Source organism: Centropristis striata, chromosome 18, assembly GCF_030273125.1.
Source record: "Centropristis striata isolate RG_2023a ecotype Rhode Island chromosome 18, C.striata_1.0, whole genome shotgun sequence".
NCBI classification, from domain to species: domain Eukaryota; kingdom Metazoa; phylum Chordata; class Actinopteri; order Perciformes; family Serranidae; genus Centropristis; species Centropristis striata.
Genome location: NC_081534.1, coordinates 2038077 through 2054008, shown reverse-complemented (window position 1 = coordinate 2054008; position 15932 = coordinate 2038077). Strand labels below are relative to the sequence as shown.

Genomic DNA, 15932 nt, shown 5'->3' with positions numbered 1-15932 from the left:
AGAAACAGATGAAATGTGAACGTGAAGACAAAATTTGTAAACTGCTTAACACTGCACATGATCATGCTCTGAGAGTACCTGGATTACAGAAAGAGGGGGGGCAGTTGAAACGAACACGATAATCATTGCACCATTTCTTCTTGGGTTGGTCCTTATTTCTGCAGACGAATCCTGAAGTAGTGTCACTCCTGAAAAATGAAACACAGAGTAAAACCTGTCCTCCTGTCCAGATATGGCTGGGCCACCTCCCTCCAGTCCCAATTCAGTATGTCCACCATCTTGTCCTGATGCAGCTTGACCCTCCACCCTAGTTGGCCATGCCAGTCAACACCATACCATACCCCCTGTCTGCTGACACAAGGCCTGAATTGCACTGAAAATATTTGTAATCGTTCAGTACTCACTTAAAAATCACATCCCCTGCTGCAGCTGCAGTGAGTCCAGATAGAGTTTTGGCCTCAACACCTATTGGCTGAGTGCAGATCTTTCCTGGATTCGCTTTAAGAAGACTGGACAGTGTTTCCCAGTCTCCAGTTCCACTGGGATTGTCTCTGTCAAACCACTGAGTCCAGCATCCTGGATCAAGTCATGCATTTAAAACAATTTACCAATAAGCTATTTGAAATAGTTGTGTGAATGCACATGTTTTGGTTTGTAACACACGAAGAAAAGTTACAGAAACAGATGAAATGTGAACGTGAAGACAAAATTTGTAAACTGCTTAACACTGCACATGATCATGCTCTGAGAGTACCTGGATTACAGAAAGAGGGGGGGCAGCTGAAACGAACACGATAATCATTGCACCACTTCTTCTTGGGTTGGTCCTTATTTCTGCAGATGAATCCTGATGTAGTGTCACTCCTGAAAAATGAAATACAAAGTGACTTCTGTACTCCTGTCCAGATATGGCTGGACCACCTCCCTCCAGTTCTAATTCAATGTGTCCACCATCTTGTCCTGATGTAGCTAGACCCTCCACCCTAGTTGGCCATGCCAGCCAAGACCATACCATACCCCCTGTCAGCTGTGACTGCTGACACAAGGCCTGAATTGCACTGGTATAATTTGTAATCGTTCAGTACTCACTTAAAAATCACATCCCCTGCTGCAGCTGCAGTGAGTCCAGATAGAGTTTTGGCCTCAACACCTATTGGCTGAGTGCAGATCTTTCCTGGATTCGCTTTAAGAAGACTGGACAGTGTTTCCCAGTCTCCAGTTCCACTGGGATTGTCTCTGTCAAACCACTGAGTCCAGCATCCTGGATCAAGTCATGAATTTAAAACAAATTACCAATAAGCTATTTGAAATAGTTGTGTGAATGCACATGTTTTGGTTTGTAGCACACAAAGAAAAGTTACAGAAACAGATGAAATGTGAACGTGAAGACAAAATTTGTAAACTGCTTAACACTGCACATGATCATGCTCTGAGAGTACCTGGATTACAGAAAGAGGGGGGGCAGTTGAAACGAACACGATAATCATTGCACCATTTCTTCTTGGGTTGGTCCTTATTTCTGCAGACGAATCCTGAAGTAGTGTCACTCCTGAAAAATGAAACACAGAGTAAAACCTGTCCTCCTGTCCAGATATGGCTGGGCCACCTCCCTCCAGTCCCAATTCAGTATGTCCACCATCGTGTCCTGATGCAGCTTGACACTCCACCCTAGTTGGCCATGCCAGTCAACACCATACCATACCCCCTGTCTGCTGACACAAGGCCTGAATTGCACTGAAAATATCTGTAATCGTTCAGTACTCACTTAAAAATCACATCCCCTGCTGCAGCTGCAGTGAGTCCAGATAGAGTTTTGGCCTCAACACCTATTGGCTGAGTGCAGATCTTTCCTGGATTCGCTTTAAGAAGACTGGACAGTGTTTCCCAGTCTCCAGTTCCACTGGGATTGTCTCTGTCAAACCACTGAGTCCAGCATCCTGGATCAAGTCATGAATTTAAAACAAATTACCAATAAGCTATTTGAAATAGTTGTGTGAATGCACATGTTTTGGTTTGTAGTACACAAAGAAAAGTTACAGAAACAGATGAAATGTGAACGTGAAGACAAAATTTGTAAACTGCTTAACACTGCACATGATCATGCTCTGAGAGTACCTGGATTACAGAAAGAGGGGGGGCAGTTGAAACGAACACGATAATCATTGCACCATTTCTTCTTGGGTTGGTCCTTATTTCTGCAGACGAATCCTGAAGTAGTGTCACTCCTGAAAAATGAAACACAGAGTAAAACCTGTCCTCCTGTCCAGATATGGCTGGGCCACCTCCCTCCAGTCCCAATTCAGTATGTCCACCATCGTGTCCTGATGCAGCTTGACCCTCCACCCTAGTTGGCCATGCCAGTCAACACCATACCATACCCCCTGTCTGCTGACACAAGGCCTGAATTGCACTGAAAATATCTGTAATCGTTCAGTACTCACTTAAAAATCACATCCCCTGCTGCAGCTGCAGTGAGTCCAGATAGAGTTTTGGCCTCAACACCTATTGGCTGAGTGCAGATCTTTCCTGGATTCGCTTTAAGAAGGCTGGACAGTGTTTCCCAGTCTCCAGTTCCACTGGGATTGTCTCTGTCAAACCACTGAGTCCAGCATCCTGGATCAAGTCATGAATTTAAAACAAATTACCAATAAGCTATTTGAAATAGTTGTGTAAATGCAATTGTTTTGGTTTGTAGCACACGAAGAAAAGTTACAAAAACAGATGAAATGTGAACGTAAAGACAAAATTTGTAAACTGCTTAACACTGTACATGATCATGCTCTGAGAGTACCTGGATTACAGAAAGAGGGGGGGCAGCTGAAACGAACACGATAATCATTGCACCACTTCTTCTTGGGTTGGTCCTTATTTCTGCAGATGAATCCTGATGTAGTGTCACTCCTGAAAAATGAAATACAAAGTGACTTCTGTACTCCTGTCCAGATATGGCTGGACCACCTCCCTCCAGTTCTAATTCAATGTGTCCACCATCTTGTCCTGATGTAGCTAGACCCTCCACCCTAGTTGGCCATGCCAGCCAAGACCATACCATACCCCCTGTCAGCTGTGACTGCTGACACAAGGCCTGAATTGCACTGGTATAATTTGTAATCGTTCAGTACTCACTTAAAAATCACATCCCCTGCTGCAGCTGCAGTGAGTCCAGATAGAGTTTTGGCCTCAACACCTATTGGCTGAGTGCAGATCTTTCCTGGATTCGCTTTAAGAAGACTGGACAGTGTTTCCCAGTCTCCAGTTCCACTGGGATTGTCTCTGTCAAACCACTGAGTCCAGCATCCTGGATCAAGTCATGAATTTAAAACAAATTACCAATAAGCTATTTGAAATAGTTGTGTAAATGCACATGTTTTGGTTTGTAGCACACGAAGAAAAGTTACAAAAACAGATGAAATGTGAACGTAAAGACAAAATTTGTAAACTGCTTAACACTGTACATGATCATGCTCTGAGAGTACCTGGATTACAGAAAGAGGGGGGGCAGCTGAAACGAACACGATAATCATTGCACCACTTCTTCTTGGGTTGGTCCTTATTTCTGCAGATGAATCCTGAAGTAGTGTCACTCCTGAAAAATGAAACAGAGTGAAACCTGTACTCCTGTCCAGATATGGCTGGGCCACCTCCCTCCAGTCCCAATTCAGTACGTCCACCATCTTGTCCTGATGCAGCTTGACCCTCCACCCTAGTTGGCCATGCCAGCCAAGACCATACCATACCCCCTGTCAGCTGTGACTGCTGACACAAGGCCTGAATTGCACTGGTATAATTTGTAATCGTTCAGTACTCACTTAAAAATCACATCCCCTGCTGCAGCTGCAGTGAGTCCAGATAGAGTTTTGGCCTCAACACCTATTGGCTGAGTGCAGATCTTTCCTGGATTTGCTTTGAGAAGACTGGACAGTGTTTCCCAGTCTCCAGTTCCACTGGGATTGTCTCTGTCAAACCACTGAGTCCAGCATCCTGGATCAAGTCATGAATTTAAAACAAATTACCAACAAGCTATTTGAAATAGTTGTGTAAATGCACATGTTTTGGTTTGTAGCACACGAAGAAAAGTTACAAAAGCAGATGAAATGTGAACGTGAAGACAAAATTTGTAAACTGCTTAACACTGCACATGATCATGCTCTGAGAGTACCTGGATTACAGAAAGAGGGGGGGCAGTTGAAACGAACACGATAATCACTGCACCATTTCTTCTTGGGTTGGTCCTTATTTCTGCAGACGAATCCTGAAGTAGTGTCACTCCTGAAAAATGTAACACAGAGTAAAACCTGTCCTCCTGTCCAGATATGGCTGGGCCACCTCCCTCCAGTCCCAATTCAGTATGTCCATGATCTTGTCCTGATGCAGCTTGACCCTCCACCCTAGTTGGCCATGCCAGTCAACACCATACCATACCCCCTGTCTGCTGACACAAGGCCTGAATTGCACTGAAAATATTTGTAATCGTTCAGTACTCACTTAAAAATCACATCCCCTGCTGCAGCTGCAGTGAGTCCAGATAGAGTTTTGGCCTCAACACCTATTGGCTGAGTGCAGATCTTTCCTGGATTCGCTTTAAGAAGACTGGACAGTGTTTCCCAGTCTCCAGTTCCACTGGGATTGTCTCTGTCAAACCACTGAGTCCAGCATCCTGGATCAAGTCATGAATTTAAAAAAAAATACCAATAAGCTATTTGAAATAGTTGTGTAAATGCACATGTTTTGGTTTGTAGCACATGAAGAAAAGTTACAAAAACAGATGAAATGTGAACGTAAAGACAAAATTTGTAAACTGCTTAACACTGTACATGATCATGCTCTGAGAGTACCTGGATTACAGAAAGAGGGGGGGCAGCTGAAACGAACACGATAATCATTGCACCACTTCTTCTTGGGTTGGTCCTTATTTCTGCAGATGAATCCTGAAGTAGTGTCACTCCTGAAAAATGAAATACAAAGTGATTTCTGTACTCCTGTCCAGATATGGCTGGACCACCTCCCTCCAGTTCTAATTCAATGTGTCCACCATCTTGTCCTGATGTAGCTAGACCCTCCACCCTAGTTGGCCATGCCAGCCAAGACCATACCATACCCCCTGTCAGCTGTGACTGCTGACACAAGGCCTGAATTGCACTGGAATTATTTGAAATTGTTCAGTGCTCACCTATAAATCACATCCCCTGGAACACCTCGCTCCAGTTCTAATTTGGTAAGTCCGCTGTCTTCTCCTGATGCAGCTAGTCCCTCCACCCCAGTTGGCCATGCCAGCCAACACCCTACCATATCCCTGCCAGCCAACACCCAACCATATCCCTGCCAACCAACACCCTACCATGTCCCTGTCAGCTGGGACTGCTGACACAAGGCCTGAATTGCACTGGAATTATTTGAAATCGTTCAGTACTCACCTATAAATCACATCCCCTGCTGCAGCTGCAGTGAGTCCAGATAGAGTTTTGGCCTCAACACCTATTGGCTGAGTGCAGATCTTTCCTGGATTCGCTTTAAGAAGACTGGACAGTGTTTCCCAGTCTCCAGTTCCACTGGGATTGTCTCTGTCAAACCACTGAGTCCAGCATCCTGGATCAAGTCATGCATTTAAAACAAATTACCAATAACTCATTCGAAATTTTCTGATTTCAATTGTCAGAAAGCTATACAGGGAAAGAGTAAAAAAAGTTTATATCTGAAACTAGACATTGTGTGAAGGGTCTTACTGTTTTCATTAGATTGTCCCAATAACAGATGCTGCTGGTTGCTTTCTGCTGTAGGTCATCAGAAAAATGTTATTGTGACTGTGCTATGATTTCTGATCATAGAGTAAAATTGTTTTAAAATGATCCTTCAGTTTTTGAGATGAACCTACCAAAGAATAATCCTGCAACAATTGCAAAACTTAACTTTGAGAGAAAATAGAAAATGATTAGGTTACAATCACAGACAATGGCAAACTGCTTGTACATAAATATTATATTCAAAAAAATATAATTACCAGTTTCATCATAATTGCAGATACAAAGGAAGCTTTAAATCTGTGGGGGAAGTTACAGGAAGTTGTAAATTCATTTAGATGTACAATGTCTAAATGATTAACTGTGTTTTTCATTTAACACATCTGGGTTTTAATTTAAATCATAGGTTCACAAAAATACCACATCATTATCATCAATTGTTAAGTAAGAGTATCCATGAAATCTTTAAAATGAAATTCAGAAAAGAATATATTACCTTTCTCTGCAAAAAACAAAGTGTCAACCACAGAAGCTCTCCGTTGAGAGCCTCTCTCATCTCCACTCATACACAATCCTGGAAGATATTTAAATACTGACATACGTACACAGTCTACTGATTAGGGTCATTATTTTTCTGACCTCACCCAAAGACAATATTTGCAGCGATAAAATGTTTGGAAATAAGGTGTGCATCTCCACCATTCTTTTGGTTCTTTGTGGCATATGTAGCCTCGGCCACCAGTATGAATGTGTGTGTGAACTGGTGAATGAGTGAAGTCTGTAGTGTAAAGCACCACTTTGGATTAAAGCGCTATACAAGTGTATTCTATTTACCATTTACTTGATTACTTTTACAGACTTATATTTTAAATAAATGGTAAATGGTGGCCGGAGCTAGGGCACACTGGTGCCACCCGCCATCATTGGGAATTCATTTACACACCAATGAACGCAGCATCTGGAGCAATTTTGGGTTCAGTATCTTGCTCAAGGATACTTCGACATGTAGGCTGCCATGTTCGGGGATCGAACCACCAACCTTCCATCAGAAGACGACCTCTCTACCAACTGAGCCACAGCCGCGCCATTACTATTTTTTATTTACTGTTCACTTCACCCCAGTGACTTCGTAACTTTTCAAACGAAGAATTAACATATATAACATACAGTATTATCAGTTTATAACATAAGATAAATTGATACTGATACTGGAAATTAAAGTATATGACAACATTACGGTGCTGCCTACACATTTATTGTAAAGGTGCAACAATTTAAAAGTGAAACACAGAGTATTCACCTGCGTGAGTACTTTCACTTTTGATATTTTTGCACTTCTGTTATCCTCAAACCCTCAACACATTGAGGTCAGTTTGACCTTAGTTTGACCCGGCATTTGACCCCGCTTACACACACACACACACACCCACACACACACACACACACACACACACACAGCGAAACCAACCTCAACAAAATGTGCATAAAATGTGACCAAATCACTTTGGTTTTATGTAACTTTTTTGGATGTGTGTCTCTGTATAAGTGTGTGTGTGTGTGTTATGATATACTCCCCATAGTATCTACCGGGAAATTATGTAATCGCTCCTAATACAAACAGACAGTGAAATTTACACAAGGCGTGTTTTAATTAAAGCAAGATGACAATCATGTATTTGTTTGGTTACTTCCAAATGTAACAAAGGAGAATCCACAGCAACATCACTAGTAGGAAGATTTCAAAGAAAATAATGTGGACATTATTGTTGTCAGATTGAGAGCAGAAATTACAAGGTGTTGCGTAAAGTTGCCTTTCACACTTCCAGCAGACACATTATTATTCATTTGGAGCCATGTTTTGTCCACCTGACGAATACCAGTCAGGCAGGTCGTGCACAGCGTGTTTTAGAGCTTCTTTGCTAAAAACCAGCTGGCTGCTGCTGCAGGAAACAGCACCATGAGAGCTGTGAGAGTGAACCAAATCAGCAAAGTTGCCAGCTGTAAAACTAAATCAATGATGCTAAAAGATGGTAAAAGGCTCTCTAAAGCTGAGGGACACCCCGGAGTGAGACGAATTTATCATGACGAGTGGCCCCTTTCACACTAAATGTGATCATTTGATCCATTGCACGTATTCGAATATTGATTAGAGCAGCTTTAAAAAGAAAACAAAGGGCCCACAAATATTTTAACAGTTACTGCAACTGCAGTAAACTCTATATAGTTGAATAATCTGAATACACTGAAGAGCAGCCACATATCCATTTGTTTGATTGCAGCTCCTTTAAACCTCTGAAGTCCAGCAGATTTTGGTTCAAATTTGTCAACTTCCTATGCATTCATTTCTTTCTCTGTTTACCATCTTTCAGTCTGTCCTTACATCACATGCATGGCTCATTTTTCTTGACACAAACTTGGCTATCAGTCAGATTTTTCATTTTATTTTAATTAAAGCGTAAAGCTGCCAGGAACCAAAAATACAAACAAAAGACACAGGTGTCTTTGGAAATATACCATTTTTTTTTACCATTTATACACACAAAAACAGCAGAAAAAAATAATAAATAATAAAACTACAAAACGGTCTATTTGCATGTAATTTAAAAATAGTAATAGTTTTCATTGTAGAAAGAAAATTTACTATGAAAGCTCCTATGATTGCACTTTCAACTGGCTTTCTCAGCTTGTCTACATATCATATATAAATAAAGTCATTACTGTAAATTAATTAAATTTTATAATATACATGGTAATTGTATTTATGTTTATAATATTTATATATATATAGTAATTTACAATATACATGTATAGGTATTCACAATGTAATATAAATTGCTAATAGTATATGTATATATATAATTATTTATAATATTTGTATGTGACTATATTGATTATTCATATATGTATGTATATTCTGATACGTTAAGGGGTAGGACTAGATACGTTTTTTTAACTTCTTCCTACCCCCTTTCGAGCTTGCAGAAAGTGTCTGTTTTTTCAATTTTTTTTGCTTTTTTGTTTTGTTTTTTATTTATTCATCTATTCATATTTAAACTTGTTTTTTTTTTTATTGCTTGCATGTTCGAAATAAAGACAATCAATCAATCAATCAATCGAATTAAACGTGTATTTTCAATAAATAGATGGACTCCAGAGGGTTAACTGAAAAAAAGAGCTTAAAAAAAAGCTCAAAAAAACTAAATATGGTATGGGGTCGACCAGATCATATCCCCAAACCGTACAGTGGAGGTTGAGATTCACAAAAGCTACTGTAGAGCGTCTGTGAGCAGGATCACTGGACAAACAGACACGAGCAAAAACATAAAAAGGGCTTCTGACTGCTTAACTAAACTATGATGATAATGAACATTTCCAACTGGAGCAGTTACCTTCTTGTCCTTTGCAGAACGATGTTTGACAGCTGAAACTGCACAGCTGCTGCAGCAAATGCCATAATCCAGACAGAAATTTGGCTGCCTCTTGCAGTTAAAGGCAGCTGTCATGCCATCTCTGCAATTATAAAGGGATGATTCAGGTGCAAGAGGCTGATAGGAATTAGTGCACAGCACCTGTACCAGCACTTACACTTATTTTAGAAAGCGTTAAGGTTTTGTGGTTATATAAGGTGGATAATTGGTCTCTTAGTGACAGAACACCTTGACGCCTGGGTACATCAGCACTTATTCTGCTTGAGAGGTTAATCTAAACTGGTATTGAGCTGTTTGAAGAAGGATAATGAACATACATTGAGACAATTTGAGAAATAAATAAAATAATTTAAACTAATTATATTACTTGAACCCCCATGGCTAAAAAGAGAAAGTGAAGTGCCTGAAAAAAGGCAATTACTTGACTGGCCACTTGAGGCTGGCTCCAAAACAGGTCAGCCCCCATAGACTCCTATGTTAAAATTCCCAGCTTTACAGCAGAAATAAACATGTTTTCAACCTGGTATACAGAAAATTATCACCTGGCTGCAGTTTCTCTCAGCTGTATGGAGATATTTATTATGCTTGATATGATATGTTTCGGTGTTACGGCCAACAAATTTATTGTTTCTTTTTCACTCTCTGAGTTAGCACTCATTGTTTGCTGGTCTGCGTCTGAAATCTGTCAGGTGATAATATTTCAGTGTTGTGTTTACAACCTATTTCGCCCGCACCCTGTTTAAAATATGGTCCTTCTTACATTGTAAATATGAAATATTGATTAGAGCATATTTAATGCTCTGCTCACAAAACAAATATGAAATGACTACAAATTATCGTAGCACTTACTGCAAATGTAGTTAACACCCATTTCTTTCATCTAAAAAAGTTATACACATAAAAAACACTGTATAAATGCAATAACGTTAAGCAAAAATGTTAAGAGATTTTTTTTCTGCGGGAGACTATTCTCTAAACGAGTGACTTGTTAAGAGAAAAAGAAAATTGAGGTAACTGTTCTAAATATTTCACAATAGCTTCTGGGGAAAAAAGACATTTAAAATGACAACCTATACTTATGTAAATGACAGAATGCAATATTTCACCTCTAAGTGTTTTCACAGAGGCAGAACCTCTCTTAGTTCCCTCTCATTCTCAGGTGTTTCTTTTAAGTCACCAATCACTGCATTGACTTGTCTGCATTTTGTTGTTTCACACACACAACACCGGAGTCCTGCTGCCCTTTTTCAGTGTCCATCCTCTGCAGTGGTTGTGTGTACACTAATTAATTGCCCTTTGAGAAGAATAGCTACCTCCCTCTGTTCAATAGCAGCTGGGGCTCGTCTCTGTCTATTCATACATCAGCATTAAACTTTGTCATCTGAAGGGGCCAGCGTAATATTTTACACTAAATTGTGCTTTGGACTGGATGCCAAAGTACAAATGACAGCATGGTGTAGACTCATTTATCATCCCCCCTAACATACACACACCTCGCTCCTTCTCTCTCCCCCCACACACCCCCAGTCCCTCTTTCTCTCTCTTTCCCTGTCTCCATGGAAATCATTGGTGTCTCCATCCTCCTGTGGCGAAGGAGCTGACTGCAGACTTTCTGTTGACCATCAGTTTATACAGAAGGAGCATCACAAATACACACACACATTGTCTTGTTCATCCATCTTTCTGAGAGCTTTCTGCTGACCCGTTGACTGCATTTATCTCATAACATCAAAGAGGCATTCACCTAATGCCCGCCAAACTCATTATGCAACTGTGACAATTAGAGTCGGAAGCCGTATGATGGCTGCAAAGTGGAGTGATTAGTGAGTATACAGAGATCAAGTGAAGGATGAGTTTATTCTGTGGAGTAGTGTAGTGCACTGACTATAAAAAATATATGTATCTTTCTCCGTAATCGTAGCTACACTGAAATAAAAGAATCTGTTAAATTTACGGTAAATTACCGGCAGCTGTGGTTGCCAGAACTTCACCGTAAAAAATACAGTGAGGTGGTTTTCTAGTGTAAATTAAAATATCAGCAAAAACTAATTTAGACTGAATATTCTCGTTATTTTTAAGGTAATTGTGTCATTCATTCACACATCATGGCAAATCTCCATTAACTTTACATTAAAATGTTATATTTTTACAGCAAAACTGTGCGTTTCCTACAGTCAATGACAGTAAAAGTAAAAATTGTGCTATTCCTTGATTTACTGTAATTAAAAGTGTCTACTACGGTGATACCCAATTTTTAATTTTACGCCCCATTCCTGATGCAATTTGACAGTGTTTTACTGTAATTTCTACAAACATTTTTTTACAGTGTAATTGGAAGGTTACATATTCGACTGCAGATTACTGAATGCATACTGAAAAAAAATGCAAATTGTAATGTATTCCATTGTATAACTTATACTAGCTAACACATTCTAAATATTTAGAATTACTCTTGTAATACTTCAATAGTGTGCTATGAATTTTTCACACAGATTCACCCTCCCATTTCCGTCATAATTTACAAAAAGAGCACTAAAAAGGCCCATTGAAATGAATTGGAGATCGACGTGAAAAGAGCTCAGAAGCACCTTAATTTGGGGCTGTGGCAATTCGCTATACTTTAACATAGAAAAATTATTTTAAGTTTAAACAGGTTGCAAGACTTACAATATTGGGCCAAACGGGCATTTTGTTCAATTGCACGGTTTTCACAAAATTGCAGTTTAAGTTTTTTTTGTGAGAGTTTTAGAGACGACTAACTGTTAGAGTGGAGAGAGGCTGGGAAATTTTCTGAAAATCTTTCAAACAACATGTACTGGTTACCACAATTTTCACTCTTTATGAATAATTTCTAGGATCCATTGTAGAAAAGTCCATGCTCTTCGCAGACATCTTTCTCTGGAATCAATCAGATGTATGGATTTTGCTCAGTGAGCCTGAATGTGACATCAACTCCAACCAACTGTCCCATAGAGACTAATTTTAACTGGAGAAAAAGACAGTTTTCTCACTTGTGCTGCTGTCAAATGGCATGGGAACTGTGTGCACTCAAATGGTTGCACAAAAATATATGTTTATGGCAAGCGGGTTCCTCACATTAATTTAAGAGCAAATGAAACAAAAATAAAAAGTCAAATAAATTCTCATAACTACTCAAAATGAGATAGTTTTGCCGTATGTGACATAGATGTGACACAGCTAACCATTGGCTGTCAGTTACGTAACTTTAACTAACAAAGTTGATTTTTTTGTTTCACACAGAACATAAACACTGTTCTCCTGGGTCAAAGTCCGGTTGTTTGACCCGTCAACCATCCCTACCACCCACCCCGAGTGGACCTTGTCATATTTTTGGGGAGGACTGTCCTGTTAAGGAACACCGTTACTTCTATTTAACTTGTATTTTGTTACTCCATAACCATGCTAATTGACCCTTCCTTGTCAATATAGCATTTTCAACAATGTCAATGTGAGACATCCCAAAGAAAATGATAGCAAATTTCTGACAATGTCTAAGAGAAGTAGACCGAAAGGACTATAATATGAAATTTAAGAGCTGCATTCACAGTTTGTCAAAGGAGTATTGTGAATGAAGAGGGAATTAAAATCATGGTCAGTTTTGACAATTCAGGACACACATATATGGTGTGCAAGGTTTTTCTTGCTTTGAAAAAGTATGCACAGAGAACAGGATGTTTACAGACGGGTCCGTTGGAAATGTGTTTTTGACAGACAGAACAGGACAAGGGCAGGAAACTTGATCAGATGGGTTAAAATAAAAAAACAGAGTGTTTTGTTTGCTAGAGTGCCCACACAGTGTTATGTCACATGGCGTCTACTGTTACTTAGCCTACAACCTACTGAAAAAACAAATAATAAGCCATTACATGGAATTATTTGATCACACCTTATACAAACTTGGTCAAGGCAACAGAAGGTTATATTTTAATAAGCAAGATAAACAAGTGGAAGTGTCTGGTGACCGAACTAGACGCAAGGTTGGCAAAGGTAAACTGTAGAGTAAGGTGATAGTTCTGTGCAGGTTCATAAGTATGAGCAACATCTTTTACATACAAATAGTCTCATCATCCCTTTTTAATACGGAAATAGTGATTATAGATAGCCTGGCTAACACCAGACTATATCTCATTTGTGATATATTTGAGACCACCTATTCATTTTTCCATAGAGGAGGTGCACGTGGACGTGGTTTACGATCGTCCAGAGCCGTTTATTCGTTGCTACGAATGTCCATCTTAAGTGTCAGTATGTAGCTCTTAGCCAATCGTATCGATTATACCAGATGATGTATGTAGAGTGACAGAAATTCAACGGGGAAGCATCGAGGAAGAAGACGACTGGTGTTTACACGATGGCGGCGAACGATTATTGCCGTTTGTGCAAGATATATATGAAGGAAGAAGGACACTCCACATATGCACACTCTTCAGACATATATCTATTAATTATATCTGGTCCTCCATCAAGGCGATCAATGGCGAGACGACCACAACGACCGAGGTCTCGCTAAACCCCATTAGCTTAGCCACTAGCGGGGCTAGTTGGTAGATTAGCCTTTTGCCAAATCCTGTTGGAAGCAAGGCTGAAACACCATTTTTGGTGGTGATAAAGGAGTGTAAAAGCCAAACGTTGTTCTTCTTTTAACATAAACTTTGGCTCTAAACTATCTAGAACACTGTCTACAGCTAGATCCAAAGAGAACTTCGCGTCTGCTGCAGCCATGTTGGATCCGTAAGCAAACTACAAGCTTCCAATAGTGCGTGTCATCGTCTTGCCATCCCAACTCGTTCTGTGATTGGATCCCAAAGACACCATGCTAGATTATAGATGCATTAAATGTAATTTTTAAATGCTATATGTACAAAAAAAGAAATAAAGGTATAGACAGATATAATGATCTGAACTGGCTACCACTGTAAAAAAACAAAACAAAAAAGAAAAGGTCTCCTTTGGGTGAAACAAACGTTTAAGCATTATAAATACATTGTGTAACAAGATGCTTTGGATATGCACAGTATCAGAGCATGATAAACACTAATAATAGAAGTATGTGTTCTTACTTTTACTCTAAATCTAAAATTCAACTCCTAAACCTGAAATATCCCCTTACAGAAGTACAAACCCTGAAAACACGTCAAAATAAAACTATAAAAACAGGCACAGGAACAGACTTCACACCTATGTATTTACAAAATATCTCAGCTCTGTCGGCGCTAAAAGCAGCAGGAAGGTAGAAGGCCATTTGTAATGTCTCACGGCTGAAATGTTCCTCATGCACTCACGATGCATTAAGGCTACTATTCTGTGTGTGACCTTTCAGTGCTCCACACTCACCTCTAATGAAGCAGGCTGTTTAGGGGGTCATAAACTTAACCATAGCATTAGCAAAGCACTCATGCAATTGGCTGGCATTATTGCTGCTCCCAGTCACTCACTTATAGTACAAATGGTGCATCTGAGACAAGGGGGGGTATCTGTTTATTTGGACTGTTTTGTTTTCTCATTTCACTTGTAATTGTTGGTAGCAGGGGTCCTGGGTGTTAGCCAGAATCATCACGACCTAGTGACAAAAGGGGGGGAAAAGGGAACGGCATCTTGTGTTAACTTATGTTGGTTTTAGATTAATTTAAATCTGATTTGACAACTGTGTCTAAGTAGTTTTACTCAAGTACTGTACTTAAGTACACTCAAGTATCAGGATAAAATCGAATCGTGGGACCCATACGCTGATTCACACCTCTACTATATCTGTGAGGCTGTGTTTCAGGACAGTGTTGCTTAAGCTAAGTGCTAAAAATCTTTTTTACTTACTTTAATTATGATTAATATGATGTTAAAGCAACTATAAGAAACGTTGGTAACACTTTCTATGAAGACTACATCTATAGTGCATTATGAGCGCATTCATAGTGAATTATAATGCTCATTATAATCAATCATAATGCATTATGACTGCACTCATAAACACATATAAAGCTTCATGATGCACTATATCAACAGTTATAAATATAGCTTATAATGACTTATAAATCCAAGTGTCTTATGAGTGCTCTTGACTGGTTATAAACTACAGGCTGACTGATGAGGCTTATAATACAGTACAACTACTCATACCCCTCTATACACACACCTCAACAATCAATTGTTATAAGGACTCATAGGATGCCATAAGTATAAATAAATGATCAATGTATGCTTTAAGTAAAGTGAGGTTCATATAGACGCATCTATAATGCAGTATAGCTAATCATGATGTTTCATGATTCATCATGATTAGCTATACTGCATTATGCATTTTGATGCTGATACTTTTGTACTTTTACTTCAGTAAGTTTTGAATGCAGGACTTTTACTGTAGTGGAGTCATTTCACAGTTTGGTATTAGTACTTTTATTGAAGTAAAGGATCTGATCTCATGGAAATCTTCAAAATGCAGATAATATTTGTTGTTGGAAATGTGACTAAACAGGAAACAAATTACTTAGTGAGGTTTAGTAAAAGATCATAGTTTGGGTCAAAATGAAATTAAAATTATTTATTATTATTATTACATTTAATTTTATTTCCTGTATTCCTAACTCATTTGTGTTATCTGTATGTCTATAAATTGTTTATCACACTGACCACTGAATGTATGTTTCAGTATATTGTACATGTTATAATTGTCTAACTAACTTAATACTAGTAATGTTATAAAACTATATAATATACAAGGAGCACACCTACAACAAGCATTCTTTTTCAA

The 15932-nt window shown here is 39.2% G+C and overlaps 4 protein-coding genes across 4 annotated transcripts; all 4 read right to left on the bottom strand.

Annotated features, from left to right (window-relative positions):
• Nucleotides 1-61: 61 nt before the first annotated feature.
• LOC131991442 (cartilage intermediate layer protein 2-like) lies at nucleotides 62-1639 on the bottom strand. Its single transcript, XM_059356898.1, has 5 exons — nucleotides 1576-1639; nucleotides 1090-1261; nucleotides 755-864; nucleotides 405-576; nucleotides 62-188 (listed from the first exon to the last, which is right to left on the bottom strand). Exons 1-5 carry the CDS (start codon nucleotides 1637-1639, stop codon nucleotides 62-64), a joined length of 645 nt encoding a protein of 214 aa, XP_059212881.1.
• A 122-nt stretch (nucleotides 1640-1761) lies between these two features.
• On the bottom strand, nucleotides 1762-3052 carry LOC131991441 (cartilage intermediate layer protein 2-like). The gene is made up of 4 exons (XM_059356897.1): nucleotides 2926-3052; nucleotides 2442-2613; nucleotides 2116-2225; nucleotides 1762-1937 (listed from the first exon to the last, which is right to left on the bottom strand). Exons 1-4 carry the CDS (start codon nucleotides 3050-3052, stop codon nucleotides 1762-1764), a joined length of 585 nt encoding a protein of 194 aa, XP_059212880.1.
• A 70-nt stretch (nucleotides 3053-3122) lies between these two features.
• LOC131991439 (cartilage intermediate layer protein 2-like) lies at nucleotides 3123-4356 on the bottom strand. The gene is made up of 4 exons (XM_059356896.1): nucleotides 4296-4356; nucleotides 3810-3981; nucleotides 3477-3586; nucleotides 3123-3298 (listed from the first exon to the last, which is right to left on the bottom strand). Exons 1-4 carry the CDS (start codon nucleotides 4354-4356, stop codon nucleotides 3123-3125), a joined length of 519 nt encoding a protein of 172 aa, XP_059212879.1.
• Nucleotides 4357-4481: 125 nt separating this feature from the next.
• On the bottom strand, nucleotides 4482-9192 carry LOC131991438 (cartilage intermediate layer protein 2-like). The gene is made up of 5 exons (XM_059356895.1): nucleotides 9128-9192; nucleotides 7605-7678; nucleotides 5415-5586; nucleotides 4836-4945; nucleotides 4482-4657 (listed from the first exon to the last, which is right to left on the bottom strand). The coding sequence occupies exons 1-5, from the start codon at nucleotides 9190-9192 to the stop codon at nucleotides 4482-4484; spliced, it is 597 nt and encodes a 198-aa protein (XP_059212878.1).
• Nucleotides 9193-15932: the final 6740 nt, after the last annotated feature.